Source organism: Lynx canadensis, chromosome B3, assembly GCF_007474595.2.
Source record: "Lynx canadensis isolate LIC74 chromosome B3, mLynCan4.pri.v2, whole genome shotgun sequence".
Classification (NCBI taxonomy): Eukaryota; Metazoa; Chordata; class Mammalia; order Carnivora; family Felidae; genus Lynx; species Lynx canadensis.
In genome coordinates this window covers 144150406-144164803 of record NC_044308.2, presented here as the reverse complement: position 1 = coordinate 144164803, position 14398 = coordinate 144150406, and the positions used below count along the sequence as shown (strand labels likewise).

At 49.7% G+C, this 14398-nt stretch overlaps 1 protein-coding gene across 1 annotated transcript; it reads right to left on the bottom strand.

Moving 5' to 3' along the window:
* Nucleotides 1-11235: 11235 nt before the first annotated feature.
* LOC115517284 (thioredoxin-like) lies at nucleotides 11236-11721 on the bottom strand. Its single transcript, XM_032593497.1, has one exon. It carries the CDS (start codon nucleotides 11690-11692, stop codon nucleotides 11390-11392), a length of 303 nt encoding a protein of 100 aa, XP_032449388.1. The 5' UTR covers nucleotides 11693-11721; the 3' UTR covers nucleotides 11236-11389.
* Nucleotides 11722-14398: the final 2677 nt, after the last annotated feature.

Below are 14398 nucleotides of genomic sequence, written 5' to 3'. Positions count from 1 at the left end.
GTACCAGGTTTCCCATCAGGTAAATGGAAAAGGTAGATCCCAAACAAGCTGCTTCTGGTTCAACATGAAATATGCCTTAGCAGCATTGAAACATCAGGGTTTTTGCATAGCTGCACGCGAATGACCTTATTTTAGAAACTGTTGGAAAAGATGGGCGTGAAACTAGTCTGAGTTAAGAGGCCTGCCTTCTCAGAAGTATTTTTTTTAAGTTTTTATTTTTTTATATTTAGTTTTGAAAGAGAGAGTGTGACATGAGCGGGGGAGGGGACAGAGGATCAAGTGGGCTCCGTGCTGACAGCAGGGAGCCCGGATGTGAGGCTCCAACTCGGTGAGATTATGACCTTAGCTGACCCTCAGAAGTATTTTTTAATAAAGCTAAATACGAAGTGATTTTCTTTTTTGCCATGTTTGATGGTTTCATATTTAATTTCATTGAAAAAAGTTTGTACTAATTTTAACTTTAATTTTTAGCAGGTGTACCACTCATTTGTATCTAATCAGGGACAGCTCTATTTTTATTTTTTTGAGAGAGAACAAGTGGGGAAGGGGCAGAGAGGGAGAAAGAGGATCCAAAGCAGGTTCTGTGCTGACAGCAGAGAGCCCAATGGCGGGGCTCGAACTCATGAACTGTGAGGTCATAACCTGAGCTGAAGTCGGACACTTAAACAACTGAGCCACCCAGGTGCCTCCTGTATTTTTATTTTCTCAGGCTCCACACCCAATGTGGGGCTTGAACTTATGACCCAAAGATCAAGAGTCACGTGCTCTACTGACCAAGCCAACTGGGCACCCCAGAATTTTAGTTTATTTTTTAAATTTACTTTTTTAAAAGTAGGCTACATGCCCAACATGGGGCTTGAACTGGGGATAACTTTGTAAAATTATTCTTGGGGTGCCTGAGTAGCTTGGTTGAGTGTCCAACTCTTGATTTAGGCTCAGGTCATGATTCCAGGGTTGCATGATCGAACTCCAAGCTCAGCGTGGAGCCTGCTTGAGATTCTCTCACTCTCTCTCTCTCTCTCTCTCTCTCTCTCTCCCTCCCTCTGCCCCTCCCCCACTCACTAGCTCTCTTTAAAAAAAAAACAATTATATGGGGCGCCTGGGTGGCGCAGTCGGTTAAGCGTCCGACTTCAGCCAGGTCACGATCTCGCGGTCCGGGAGTTCGAGCCCGGCGTCGGGCTCTGGGCTAATGGCTCAGAGCCTGGAGCCTGTTTCCGATTCTGTGTCTCCCTCTCTCTCTGCCCCTCCCCCGTTCATGCTCTGTCTCTCTCTGTCCCAAAAAAAAAAAAAAAAAAAAATAAACGTTGAAAAAAAATTATAAAATTATTCTTTTTTTTTAAATTTTTTTTAACGTTTATTTATTTTTGAGACAGAGGCAGAGCATGAACAGGGGAGGGTCAGAGAGAGAGGGAGACACAGAATCGGAAGCAGTCTCCAGGCTCTGGGCCATCATCAGCCCAGAGCCCGACGCGGGGCTCGAACTCACGGACCGTGAGATCGTGACCTGAGCTGAAGTCGGACGCTTAACCGACTGAGCCACCCAGGCGCCCCAAAATTATTCTTAACCATACCTTTGAATGCTTCTTAGAGCCTAAGAATTTGCTAAGTGCTTTGGATACACTATCTTATTTACTTCTTAGTCCCTATGAAGATTTTTTGTCCTTTTTTAGAGAGTTTTTGGTTTTGTACTCGATACAAGATACCTTTCCTAAAATTTTTTTTAAGTTTATTTATTTTGAGAGGGAGCAAGAGTGCACATGCACACAGGGGAAGGACGGGCAGGGGGTGGGGGGAGAGAATCTGAAGCAGGTTCCTCCCATTCAGTGCAGAGCAAACTGAGGCTTAGAGGAAAAAATTTGCCCAAGATCATATACTAGTAAGTGGCAGAGCTGGAAATTAAACTGAGATCTGTCTGACCCCAGAGTCTGTTCCCTTAACCATTACATGACACAGCCTTCCCAGGTAAATACAAACATACACAAAACTAGGCAATTTACATGTGAAGTCCCATTTAATCCTTTGACAATCATGTGAAGTAGTGTTGTTATTCCCATTTTACAGATGAGGAAACAGAGTCAGGAAGGTTAATTTTCTCCAAGTCACCTGCCTAATAAATGGTGGACAGCGTTTGAACTCTAGCTTGACGCCAAGCTCATTGCACAATTCTGCTTCCTACTTCTGGCTCTCCGCCTCATCTGGCTGTATTTACCCCAACCAGGTGCTCGCAGTTTGCTAAGTAATGGGCAGCCGGTGCCTATGAAATCTTTGTCAAATGAGTGCCTGAATGATGCCTTTCAGCACTTGCCTTGAAGGGCAGACATGAATAGCTGCTGAGAAGGTAAATTGGTAAACTGGCCTTCTGGTTCAGATATGGGTGTCTGTTTTGTTTAGCATGAATTTGCCCCTCGAGCAAGATCAAGTCTGCACGGACCAAGAACCTTGGTGTTTCTGAGCTGTGGGCCACGGAGGGGCCCAGGACATTGCCCTCTGTGATGAGCCATCTGGTTGGACAGCGGGCCTCTATGACATCCTACTCTCAGCTATCTCTAGCCTCCATCGCACCGTTGGAGCAGAGCTTAGTTAGGCAAGTTCCTGTCTCCCCTGCTGGAGTAGGAGCTATAGGGGATTATGCGTTGTTTTTCTTCTGGCAATAGCCTGTCACAGGGGTGTGCATAGAGCAGACATTCAAAGCTGCTGGGAGGGAACTGAAGGTTATCATGAGTACAGAGGTGGTAAAGGCGTTGGCTATGTTGAAAGCTAGTGTCCCAAACCAGGGTAATCTAAGGCGCCCAGGTTAATAAACATTTCTGAGTTGCTGGGATACAGGCCCCGCCCACATCACAGGCCCTGCCCAGGGGCCTTCTGTAAACAAATAGCAGCTCTCTGACTCCCACTGAAGCTCGTCCCCACTCCTGAAATCTCTGACCCTCTGGGCAGGAGGTCTCCCTGCCTTTGTGACAGGCCCCTCCCACCCAATACTTCCACCGCACCTCTGGCTTTCAGATGGCACTTTGTTGCATCTGCCTGTTTACTGGTCTGCCTCCCTCATTAGGCTGAACAGCTTGTGGTCAGGGGACCTGTCCTTGAGGAGCGTACGGAGTCAGCTACAAAGGGGACAGAGGCAGGAGGCAGAGGTGTCTACGAGGAAGAGATGAAGTGAGGTGTCACTGGAGACGGACATGATGTCGTCTTGCTCCCGAACATCTGACTCCAAGCGGAGCCTATCTTCTGTCGTTCCTGGAAAGAGAGAAAAAAGTACACGATTGTATTGATTCAGTAGATGGCGGAGAAATGTGGATGACTTGGAGAACAGGCTCTGCTCTTGGGTTGCTTGAGTCTTGGTCGCCGGGAAGCCACACACAGTACAGGGCGGCAGCTATGCTGGTCTCGTCTGGCTTGCCTCAGGTCCTGTCTTCGGGGAAACAAAGTGTTTGGCTACCTAGCTGCACCCTCACCTGCTCAAGTCTGGTGGCTGCAGGAAAGGCCTTTGCTCAGACTTCGGGCCCTGCTGTGGGAGGGCACCACAATAAAAGGCCTGGGGGAGGCCGAGGGGCGTCCTGCGGCCAGTTGTCCCACCGGAGACCCTGCGATTCCCGCTGACTCCTGACAGCCGTTTGCAAGCCTTTGTGAGGGGGCATCTTTGCATGTTCCCACCTCTGCCACACACTGTCCTCTTTAGTTGTGAATCTGGCACATCTTTTTTTCTTTAATTTTTAAAAACGTTTATTTATTTTTGAGACAGAGAGAGACAGAGCATGAGCATGGGAGGGGCAGAGAGGGAGGGAGACAGAATCCGAAGCAGGCTCCAGGCTCTGAGCTGTTAGCACAGAGCCCGATGTGGGGCTCGAGCTCACAAACCGCGAGATCATGACCTGAGCCGAAGTCGGACGCTAAACCCACTGAGCCACCCAGGCGCCCCGAATCTGACACATCTTATCCACCCAGGTGAAGCATCCACATGCCAGCCAGTTAGCTTGCCGCTGACCTGTGGGTTGTGGCCTCGAAGTGGAGCGCTAGACCCACACCACCAGGAAGCACGGCTTGTTATGCGCTTAGCAGAATCAGCTGGCACGTTGGGTGGAGTTGCCTTCTAGACCTCCTTTTTTTTTTTTTTTTAATTTTTTTTTTCAACGTTTATTTATTTTTGGGACAGAGAGAGACAGAGCATGAACGGGGGAGGGGCAGAGAGAGAGGGAGACACAGAATCGGAAACAGGCTCCAGGCTCTGAGCCATCAGCCCAGAGCCCGACGCGGGGCTCGAACTCCCGGACCGCGAGATCGTGACCTGGCTGAAGTTGGACGCTTAACCGACTGCGCCACCCAGGCGCCCCAAGACCTCCTTTTTTTAAAGTAGGCTTTACACCTAGCATGGAGCCCAATGTGGGCCTTGAACTCACAACCCTGACATCAGGACCTGAGCCGAGATCGAGTTGGACACTTAACCGACTGAACCAGGCAGGCGCCCCTAGACCTAATTTTTGAGTACAAATGATCTATCCTACGTTCCAGACTCTGTATTTTTTTATTAAAATTTTTTTTAATGTTTATTCATTTTTTGAGAGACAGAGTGTGAGTGGGGGAGGGGCAGAGAGAGAGGGAAACACAGAATCCAAAGCAGGCTCCAGGCCCTGGATGGACAGCACAGAGCCCGATGTGGGGCTCGAACTCACAAACCGCGAGATCATGACCTGAGCCAAAGTCGGACACTTAACCCATTGAGCCACCCAGGTGCCCCCTGGACTCTGTATTTCTTAAAGGATGCCTCTCTTGCTTATCTATGCAGGACTTGGTTTCCCGAAGCCCGTGGTTCTCAAATAGAGGTAAGCATCAGAATCTCTGGAGGGCTTATTGAAACACAGATTGCTGGGCCCTCCCCAGAGTGTGAGAGAGTAGGTCTGGGTGGGGCCCAGAATTTAGATTTGGAACCAGATCCCCTGGTTCCGCAGGTGCTGCTGGTCCCCGGACCACACACAGCCCTAAGGCCAGGGGACCACATGACTTTGGAGCTCAGGTACCTCTTTTCCTTCACCATGGATTCAGCAGCTTTCTTTTGAGTAATCCCTCGAGCCCTCATTCAGACAGTTTGTCTGGGAATCAAAGTCAAGAAGAACAAAATCGGTGTCTCAGTGACTGTGTTGCCGTTGTGGTGCCCAGGCCGCTTGGAGAAGTTTCGGGGCCGGCTGTCGGAGACTTTGTGTTGTATGCACCACGGCCAGGGGCCTCACAGTGGTTGTCCCAGTGACACTGTGCCGCTGTCACAATGCGGCCACCCATGTTCTCTCACTGGCGTGCCAACACCTCATGCTGTCCCCTCCTCTTACGGTTGGGGAAACCAAGGCTTAGAGGGAGGATTTGTCTCAAGGCTGGGGCTGGGGTGCTGATGTCCAGCTGTAGGGTTTTTCCCACTATCTAGGACCTCATTATCCTGTTTGGCATATCCCAGTTCTAGAGTTTGCTCCCCTTCCTTTGGCTGGATTTTAATTGCTCCAATGCTCCTTTTTAGACACATGAGAGGAGGCGGGACCCAAGGGCTGAGGGTGTATCTCCTCAGGACGCTGACCTGCTTCAACTTCAAGCAACCACTGTGTATCGTGCCTGCGGCCGAGCAGGACATTAGAGACGCAGGGGGCCCCTGCAGGTGCTGTACCCACTTGTACGCGTATGGTTGTTTGTGGGCGCTGGGGAGATGTCACCTGAAAGTCTAGATTTCTGATTCTGCAGGAAATAGGAAGCCCTGGCAATGCTGGGATATACCCGTATGTGGCCACGCCTCTGTCGTTCAGAGCCGAAGGTGGGGCATGAGTGCTCGCAGACGGCAGCCACCGTGTCTCTGTGCAGGCGTGCACGTGGCCCATACCTGTCCCGTTCACTCCCGTTGCCTGCCTCACCTCCGCGCTGGCGTTCGCGCCTCTGCTCGTTTCTTTCTTCCTCCAGCGAACGTGCATCAAACGCCATCTGTGTGCCAGCTCGAGGGAAGTTAGACGTTTGAGACCTTGCCCTAGTGTTCTAGGGCCGCTGGAACCAAGTAGCACAGACCCGGTGTGAGACAACAGGTTTCTTCTCCCCTGGTTCTGGAGGCCAGAAGTCTGAAATCAAGGTTCTGGCAGGGCTGTGCCCTCTCTCTGTGCCTGGCGATGGCCAGCCGTCCTGGATATGCTCTTCCACTTGCTGTTGGTTGGACGCAAGCGCTGTCTCTGGAAGGCGACCCTCTTCCCTCTGCGTTGTCGCAGGGCGGTCTCTCTGCGTGTGCCTGTCTCTGTGCGTCTTCTCAGAAGGATGCCAGACATGTTGGACGTAGGGCCCGCCCTACACCCTGGCCCAGTATGACCTCCTCTTAACTTGATTTCATTCGCAGAGACCCTGTTTCCAGATAAGGACTCATTCACCTCATTCAGGATCCGGACTTCCATGTATCCTTTGGGGAGATAGAGTTGAACTTGCGGCTGACATTTAAAGAAGGACCCCAAACAACTCCAAATGTAAAACCTGGCCCTGGCTCATCACTCATGTTTGGGAGACAAGACTCCCGAAGTGTCAGCAAGGACCCGGTGGCTGTCTGCCTTCCTGGAGCACGAACAGTGAGAGAGTCCCGTGGCCTCAGTGCTTCATGCACACCGACCACTTAATCCCTAACACAGCCCTCCTAGGGAGATTCTGTTGGCCGGTGGACTTTGCCGATGAGGTAACTGAGGTGCAGAGAGGTCATACAGCTTTGCCAAAGTCCCTGGGGAGCAGAGCTGGGTGTGTGTGTGTGTGTGTGTGTGTGTGTGTGTGTGTGTGAACGACAGCGAGTGCCGGCAGGTTGTTTCCCGTTCTCTTCAGACCCTTGGCCCTTGTGATAGGGACAGGTGAGGCTAACCTTTGTCTCAGCTGCCATCACAAAACCCAGTGCTTACCTCCTCCATCATCCCCCTGGGGCGTGTGCTGCTCTGTGACTTCCCAGGGCGATTGCAGGGGGCTTTGGGCATGATGTAGAAAAGGTCTGATTACTTTCGTGATCCCTAAACTCCCACTTGCACAAGATTTGGTCCATATTTAGGGTCAGTTTCCTGCATCTACTGGCAGATGGAAGAGCCATCCAGAACCCATAACAATATGCTCTAAATAACGTTTATTTTGTGGTACTGATCCATCTGAGTAAATATAGTTAGTACCAGATGGGACTTTTGCAATCTAGAGTTCTGAAGGCAAGAAAGGATTCGTTTTGAGTTTCCTTAAATTAGGTGAGCAGTTTTTTTCTTGGGCTATCAACCCCCACGTTCAACATTCCCAGCGTGACATTTTGTACTGTTATACTTGGTAAGTAAAGCTTAGCTATTCTGAGGTTTATGTGCCAGGAGCCTGTGCTCAGAGTTCCCTTTTTAGTTGCGCTCATAAAGGCTGCTCACATGTTTGGGTATTTCGTGCAGAAAGAAGTCTTTCGGGCTAGGTCATTCTCGGTTAGGTATTTACAAAGTTCACGGCTATTTTTAACACACACCTCTGCTGCCTTAAAACCACAGGCAGCATTTAAAGCCATGACTGGCTTCTCTCACTTGGCATGATGTCTGCAAGGTTCACCCATTGTGCTAAGTGAAAGAAGCCAGTCACAAAAGGACAAATGCTGCATAAGTCCACTTAGATGAGGTTCCTAGGGTAGGCAGATTCATGGAAGGAGAAAGTAACAAGGTGGATGCCAGGGGCTGGGGGAGGGGGAAATAGGGAGTTAGCGTTTCCCAGGGAAAGAGTTTCAGGTCGGGAAGATGGAAACATTCTGGAGATGGATGGTGGTTTTCTAACAATGTGACTATACTCAGTGCCACTGAACCGTATACATAAAAATGGCTAAAACGGGGGGCGCCTGGGTGGCGCAGTCGGTTAAGCGTCCGACTTCAGCCAGGTCACGATCTCGCGGTCCGTGAGTTCGAGCCCCGCGTCAGGCTCTGGGCTGATGGCTCGGAGCCTGGAGCCTGTTTCCGATTCTGTGTCTCCCTCTCTCTCTGCCCCTCCCCCGTTCATGCTCTGTCTCTCTCTGTCCCAAAAATAAATAAACGTTGAAAAATGGCTAAAACGGTAAATTTTATGTTGTGTATATTTTACAAAACAAAAAAAATCCTATAATAACCTAAGCAACTCTATGTAAATGGATACAAGTGATACAATTGATAGAAACCTCACATGCCTGCGATTAAATATGATGCGAATCATAAATACTGACAATCATGCATATTTATATGAAGTTTCTTTTCTGTTTTGTGCTTTTCTTTATTTTTCAATTTAAAAAGTTCCCCAGAAGATATAAATTTTAGCTAACTCTGTGACACTGAGCCCGTCTTAGCATTTTGAACTGCTATTCTCCTGTAAAACAGGTGGGGGGGGGGGGGGTTAAAGACAAGAAATTTACTCTGCGGAACAGTAGAAACCAAAGTAGATGGAAGTCACCCCTCAGTAAGATTCAAGTGGTAACAGAATCAAGTGCAACACCGTCAACTCCTCAGCCTCCCAGGGCAAGAGTTGTCAACCCAAATCCTCCCAGGGCAAGAATCCTACACCCACATCCTCCCAGGGCCCTCCAGCCACCCCCCTCCCCCCCTCAGGTGATCACAGCAGGGCTTCAGAGCTGTGAGAGGCACTGAGGAACCACAGGGACTCCGGGAATAGAAATATAAAGGCATCCACATTCAACTAAGGAAACAAAACAAAACCAAACTCCTTGCAGGCCAAACAAAACTCAAAGGGATTGTGTCTGGCCTGTGGGCCACCAGTTTGCAATTTCTGCTTCAGAGTGAGAGACTCTTGGATCTGGGAGGGACACTGGAGGACTTTTTGTCCTCATCCCTGCTTTTCCAAAGAAGAAACCATGATGAAGTTATGCATTGCTTTAGAAAGACCTGGCCTAGGGGCGCCTGGGTGGCGCAGTCGGTTAAGCGTCCAACTTCAGCCAGGTCGCGATCTCGCGGTCTGTGAGTTCGAGCCCCGCATCGGGCTCTGGGCTGATGGCTCAGAACCTGGAGCCTGTTTCCAATTCTGTGTCTCCCTCTCTCTCTGCCCCTCCCCCGTTCATGCTTTGTCTCTCTGTGTCCCCCCCCAAAAAAAAAAAAAAAAAAAAAAAGACCTGGCTTAGAATTAGCTACATCTTAGACAACAATTTTAGGGCTCTCTTCTTCCTCAATGCTGGCTAGAAATTTTTTTTTCTCATTTCTTTATTTCAAATTTTTATTTTTGAGGGAGAGAGAGAGAGAGAGAGAGGATGTGCATGTGAGTCAGAGAAGAACAGAGAAAGAGAAAGAGAGACAATCCCAAGCAGGCTCTGCACTGTCAGCACAGAGCCCAATGGGGGCTCAAACACATGAACAGTGAAATCATGACCTGAGCTGAAATCAAGAGTCAGATGCCTAACTGACTGAGCCACCCAGGCACCCCATTTTTCCCCCCAGATAGTATATCATTCCAAGTTTGAATTAGAATCTTTTCCTTAAACATAGATAAATTGATTTAATTTCATCTTACTGCACAAATGAAGTTGAGTGCCTAGTATTTTTCTGTTTGAGTGATAGCTGCCACTTTCCAACAAACTCCAGCACTTAATGGCCAGCAGAAATTTTGATATGCATACTATGTGTCTCCCAGCCTTTTCAAAATTGCAGTTATTTGCGTGTGGGCCTTTGGATAAAAATGCCAAAGGAAGTTATCAGTGGACGTTTTCATATATCTGATACTGCTGACCTTCTAAGATATATAACAAGTTTTGAGAAGGTAGATTTTTCTTTGGCTCTCTTGTTAACATCCGTTGTGAGAATTTGGATTACGTTAGGAGAGCTCTACACCAGGGCCATGAACTCGCAGACCTAGGATGAATACGGCCCCTGTAGATGTGTTATGCTTTGATCATCATTGTTTTGGGAGGAGGGGGATGAAATGGCTTTAGGTCATCATGTGCTCTGGAAGCTCCCCCAAGTAATGACATCTTCCTCTTTGAGGAACATACAGCCCCTTCCTGGCCATTGAAGACATGTGAGGTAGCAGTCCATCTTATTTGAGGGAGATCACAGTGCAGTGCTATCAAAATGAGGTTCTCCGGGACACGTGTTCAGAAGTTGAGTGTATGGGGCACCTGAGTGACTGAGTTGGTTAAGTGTCCGACTTCGGCTCAGGTCATGATCTCACAGTTCGTGGGTTCAAGCTCTGCGTCGGGCTCTGTGTTGACAGCTCAGAGCCTGGAGCCTGCTTCGGATTCTGTGTCTCCCTCCCTCTCTCTCTCTCTCTCTCTGCCTCTCCCCCTCTCATTCTCTCTCTCTCTCTCTCTCTCTCAAAAATAAATAAACATTAAAAAAATAAAAATAAATAAAAAAAAGTGTTGCCTGACCTTGCCGGGTTAGCCACGTGTGCGGTCAGCAGACTCTTCCCTTTGGACAGGGGATAGGCCTGTTTAGCTGCCCTGCATCTGGCCACGTGCAGGAGTGTCTTGTGGCCCTTCAGCCCAGAACATTGGGAAGCCATGTCCTTGTGGAAGGGGTGAGCCCTGGTGAATGGCAGACGAGACCCCCATACATCTAGAAATGGAATTCACAACCATACCAGTCCAGCCCAGTAAGCATACGTGGAGACACCCCCACTGGCCCTGCAGGGGTCATCACTGAAAGTGATGATAAGGACACCATAGTCTATTTGTTCAGCATCTGCCAGGCAGCAGGTTCTGAGCAAAGTTCTCACGGGTAGGAGGTCAGAGGCCATGTTACTAACAAGCGCTGGCTCTGAGGGGGAGTTCGGGTGACCCCCTCGGCCCAGTTTGCTCAGAACCTCCCTGGTTTTAGCAGTGAAAATCCCTTATCCTGGGAAACCTCTCAGTCGCAGGCAAACTGGAACAGTTTGTCACCCTGGGGAGGGGCACACGTTTTACCTAAATTACTTGGTATAATATAAAGTGGGATGGGGAAAAATATGGGCCAAAAGGACTATTGAGATCAAGTTCTGGGAAGTGCTGTCCACCCTCCAGGCAGCAACCAGAGAGCATTTGCTTAAATTTTACTTTTTATCTCTCTCTTTTTTTAAGATTAAAAAATGTTTATTTAGAGAGCGAGAGAGCACACACATGAGGGAGGGGCAGAGAGAGAGAGGGAGAGAGAGAATCCCAAGCAGGCTCAGTGCTGTGAGCGCAGAGCCTGACGCGGGGCTCGATCCACGAACCGTGGGATCATGACCTGAGCAGAAATCAAGGGTTGGATGCTTAGCAGACTGAGCCAGCCAGGTGCCCCATTTTTTTTTTTTTTAGAATTAATATTTTATTGTCACTTATAATCAGATGGCAGTTGGGTATATAGTCTTCATACTTGATCTTTCCTTTTTGTAAATAAAAAAATATCACAAGTTGTCAACATCCAATGACTGGTTATGTTTTCAGAAAACATAATTAGATTAATTCATTAATGGTAGCTTCAAGTTTCTCCTTATCAGCTCCAGAAAATTCACCCACCTTCTGTTCCTTTTTTAAAAACGGGAGGGTTGACTTCACACTCTGAAGCAACCTCTGACAGTCACCCACGTCTACTTCAAGGCACACCACGTTGGGATCCTTCTCAGAGAGGGGATGAGAGATGGACTTGACCATTGTGCAAGGCCCACACCCTGTGGCAGAGAAGTCAACTACTGAAGTGTTCCCCTCACTGTTCAAGGCTTCCTGAAAAGCATATTTGCTCTTGATCTGCTTCACCATTTTGGCGGCTGGGGTCTGACAAACGACCGTAAGGACCTATGGAAGTGGATCCTAAACGCGGCCAGAGCTCCAGGCGCCCCACGTTTTACCTTTTGGGAGCAGCTTTAGACTCACAGTGAAACTGAGCGGAAATTAGAGATTTCCATCATGCCCGCTGTCCACACACAGGCACGCCTCTCCCAGTGTGGACATCCCACCAGGTGGGACATTTGTTACAATTGATGAGGCCACATCGACGTGTGGTCATTACCCACGTAGGCCGTAGTTCGCTCTGAAGTTCACTCTTGGGGCACATCCTACACAGAAGAGCATTTTTAAAAAGTGAGATGCAGCAGAAGGAGCAGAGTGACCACAGTCCCGTTCTGTGAGCTGCATGTGTGCACGTACTGGCTGTCACGGAGAGCGCTTCCCTAATTGGCCTGGGGTGACGAGTGGTCACGAGACTCTGCTTGGGTGTTGAAGGGACACGTTGCGTGTCAGTTTGGAGAGAACCCAAGGGCTTTGTGGGGTTGTAAGGAAATCCGAGATTGAATGGAGAGTCAGGAATATGGCGGGAGGCCCTGGGACTCCTGCTAAGGGACACTTGGCTCTTTCTCTCTCTTGCCCAGTGGAAATTGCCCAAGGTGGTCCCAGCACAGCGTCAGGATGCCTTCAGGAGTCAGGCTCTGCCCTTGGCCACTTTCTCTCTCTCTCTGTTTTTTTTTTTGTTGTTGTTGTTTTTTTTTTTTAAGTTTATTTATTTTGAGAGAGAGCCAGATGCAGGGCTTGAACTCACAAACCATGAGACAGACCTAAGTTGAAGTCGGACACTCAACCAACTGAGCCATCCAGGTGCCCCAGCCACTTTTTCTTTTAAACCCACCGAACACAAAGTGACCAGGTGACATCATTTTGGCTGGTTGAGCTTGGTTGCCTTGGATGGGGCTGCCGCCCTCCTGAATACAGGATCTCTGCTGCCCCCTGGTCCGGCCTGGATGCCGTGCATTCTTCCGATGACCTGGCCTGCTGTCCCTTCCTGCTCTGGCCATGTCCCTCCTGGAAAATGCCTACACCCCATCCCCTCCCCTCCAATGAGCCTTCTTTTTGTGCCTGTTTATGGACTGTCTTTGGGGAGCCTCACACCTGCCTGGTGGTTTCCTGCTGTTCCTTTGGGAAACACAATTGCTGATTACCCTCCCAGCCTGAACACTAGAATTTACTGCTTCGAGAGAGACGCATACCTTTGAAAACAAAAAAAGCCTATTTGTCGTGCTTTGTCCTCCCAGGGGCAAATAGGGTAACAAAGGAAAGGAAGGACCTTCTGCATCTTTAACAGGTTGCTCTGCCCTGCTTGCGTGCCCTGCAGCCAGACTGTTGGCTCTTTGTGACCCAATGCTGCGGCACCCAGCTCCGTTTCCTGCCCACGTTGGCGCTTTGTTGAGTGATGAGTGTTGATGAGGTTTTGGGGTGATGGTGGGGGGTCCGGAGCTGACGACGTAGAGAGAATTCTTGAAGACATCTTTGGTGCAAAAAAGGTGATTTTATTAAAACGTGGGGACAGGATCTGTGATGTGCTAAGGAAGACTCCTAAGATGCCCGAGGCCTTGCTGTTGTCCAGCTAAGGTGGTTTTCCCTCTAGTAAGGCGTTAGCATCAGGATGTTCGCAGGTGCCTGGAGAAATGTTCTACTCTGTCTTGGTCTGAAGTATCTGTCAATGGGCTGCAGGTTATGAGGAAATTTAATTTTACCTGCCGTTTCCTTCTGGCCTTTGTTTCCCCTGTCACTATGGAGGGGTGATGTTGGGGCTCCTCTGAGAAGCAGCGGGGACTAAAGGTTTGCACGAGGGAGATGTCCGTGGGGGAGAAAACAGGGGTGCAGGTGCCGAGGGCGGGAAGAGCGGGGACAGCCATGCACACTGGACTCCGGGGTAGGGAGGGAAGGCTGGTGACTTGGAGGGCCTGTTGCCTCAGCAAGGTCTGGCGCGGCCATCAGAGGAGGCCTCGTGTCCTAGGAGTGGGCCTGCCCGCACATCCTTGCTGCGCTCGGTCACAGCTGGTGGCAGCCATGGGAAGCTTGGATCTCAGAGCTCGGCAGCTGTGCCCTGGACCAGTCACCTTCCCTGGATTTCAGGGTCTGCGTCCTTACAGCCACCACATTCTTCTGGGCATGACCGGCCTGGACCTGTCCCCTCGCCCCACCTCTGTGATTACAGATGCAAAGATGAAGGAGAACAGTGCCCCTGACCGACGCGTTTGTCACAAGCCCCCGCCTGCTTCTGTGCCTGTGTCCTCTGCTTTGGAGGTCAAGCCCCTGTTTGACGGGTGTTGGGGCTAAAGAGAAGGTGGTTCTTTTGCTGCCGTGTAGGTCCCAGCAGAGAGAAAATGGAAAATCAGGTCATGAGATCTAGGAAAGAATGTAGGTCAATTAAAGTTTAAAGCAGAGACGTTTCTGCAGTGGCTCCGTGAGTCAGCATCGAGTCTGGGGGAAGTGCCACAGGCACCTGAAGGCTGATGGGGTCTCGCGTGGGGCCAGGGCCTCCGGCGGGTGCCGGCAGCGTTGTCCCCACTGGAGGGAGCAGCCCAAGGTTGCTTGCAAGTTTTCATGCTTTTAAGCTGAGTTGAAATTCATCACCGAACACCCTTGACTGCCTGGGGAGCGTCCTAACTCAAGCTGGGAATCTGGGCCAGCTGTTTATAAGAACAGTATTTGCTGAGTGAAGCCAGCAGG

Coding starts and splice junctions, on each gene's coding strand:
- LOC115517284 (XM_032593497.1), bottom strand. CDS start 11,692: ATGGTGAAGCAGATCAAGAGCAAATATGCTTTTCAGGAAGCCTTGAAC.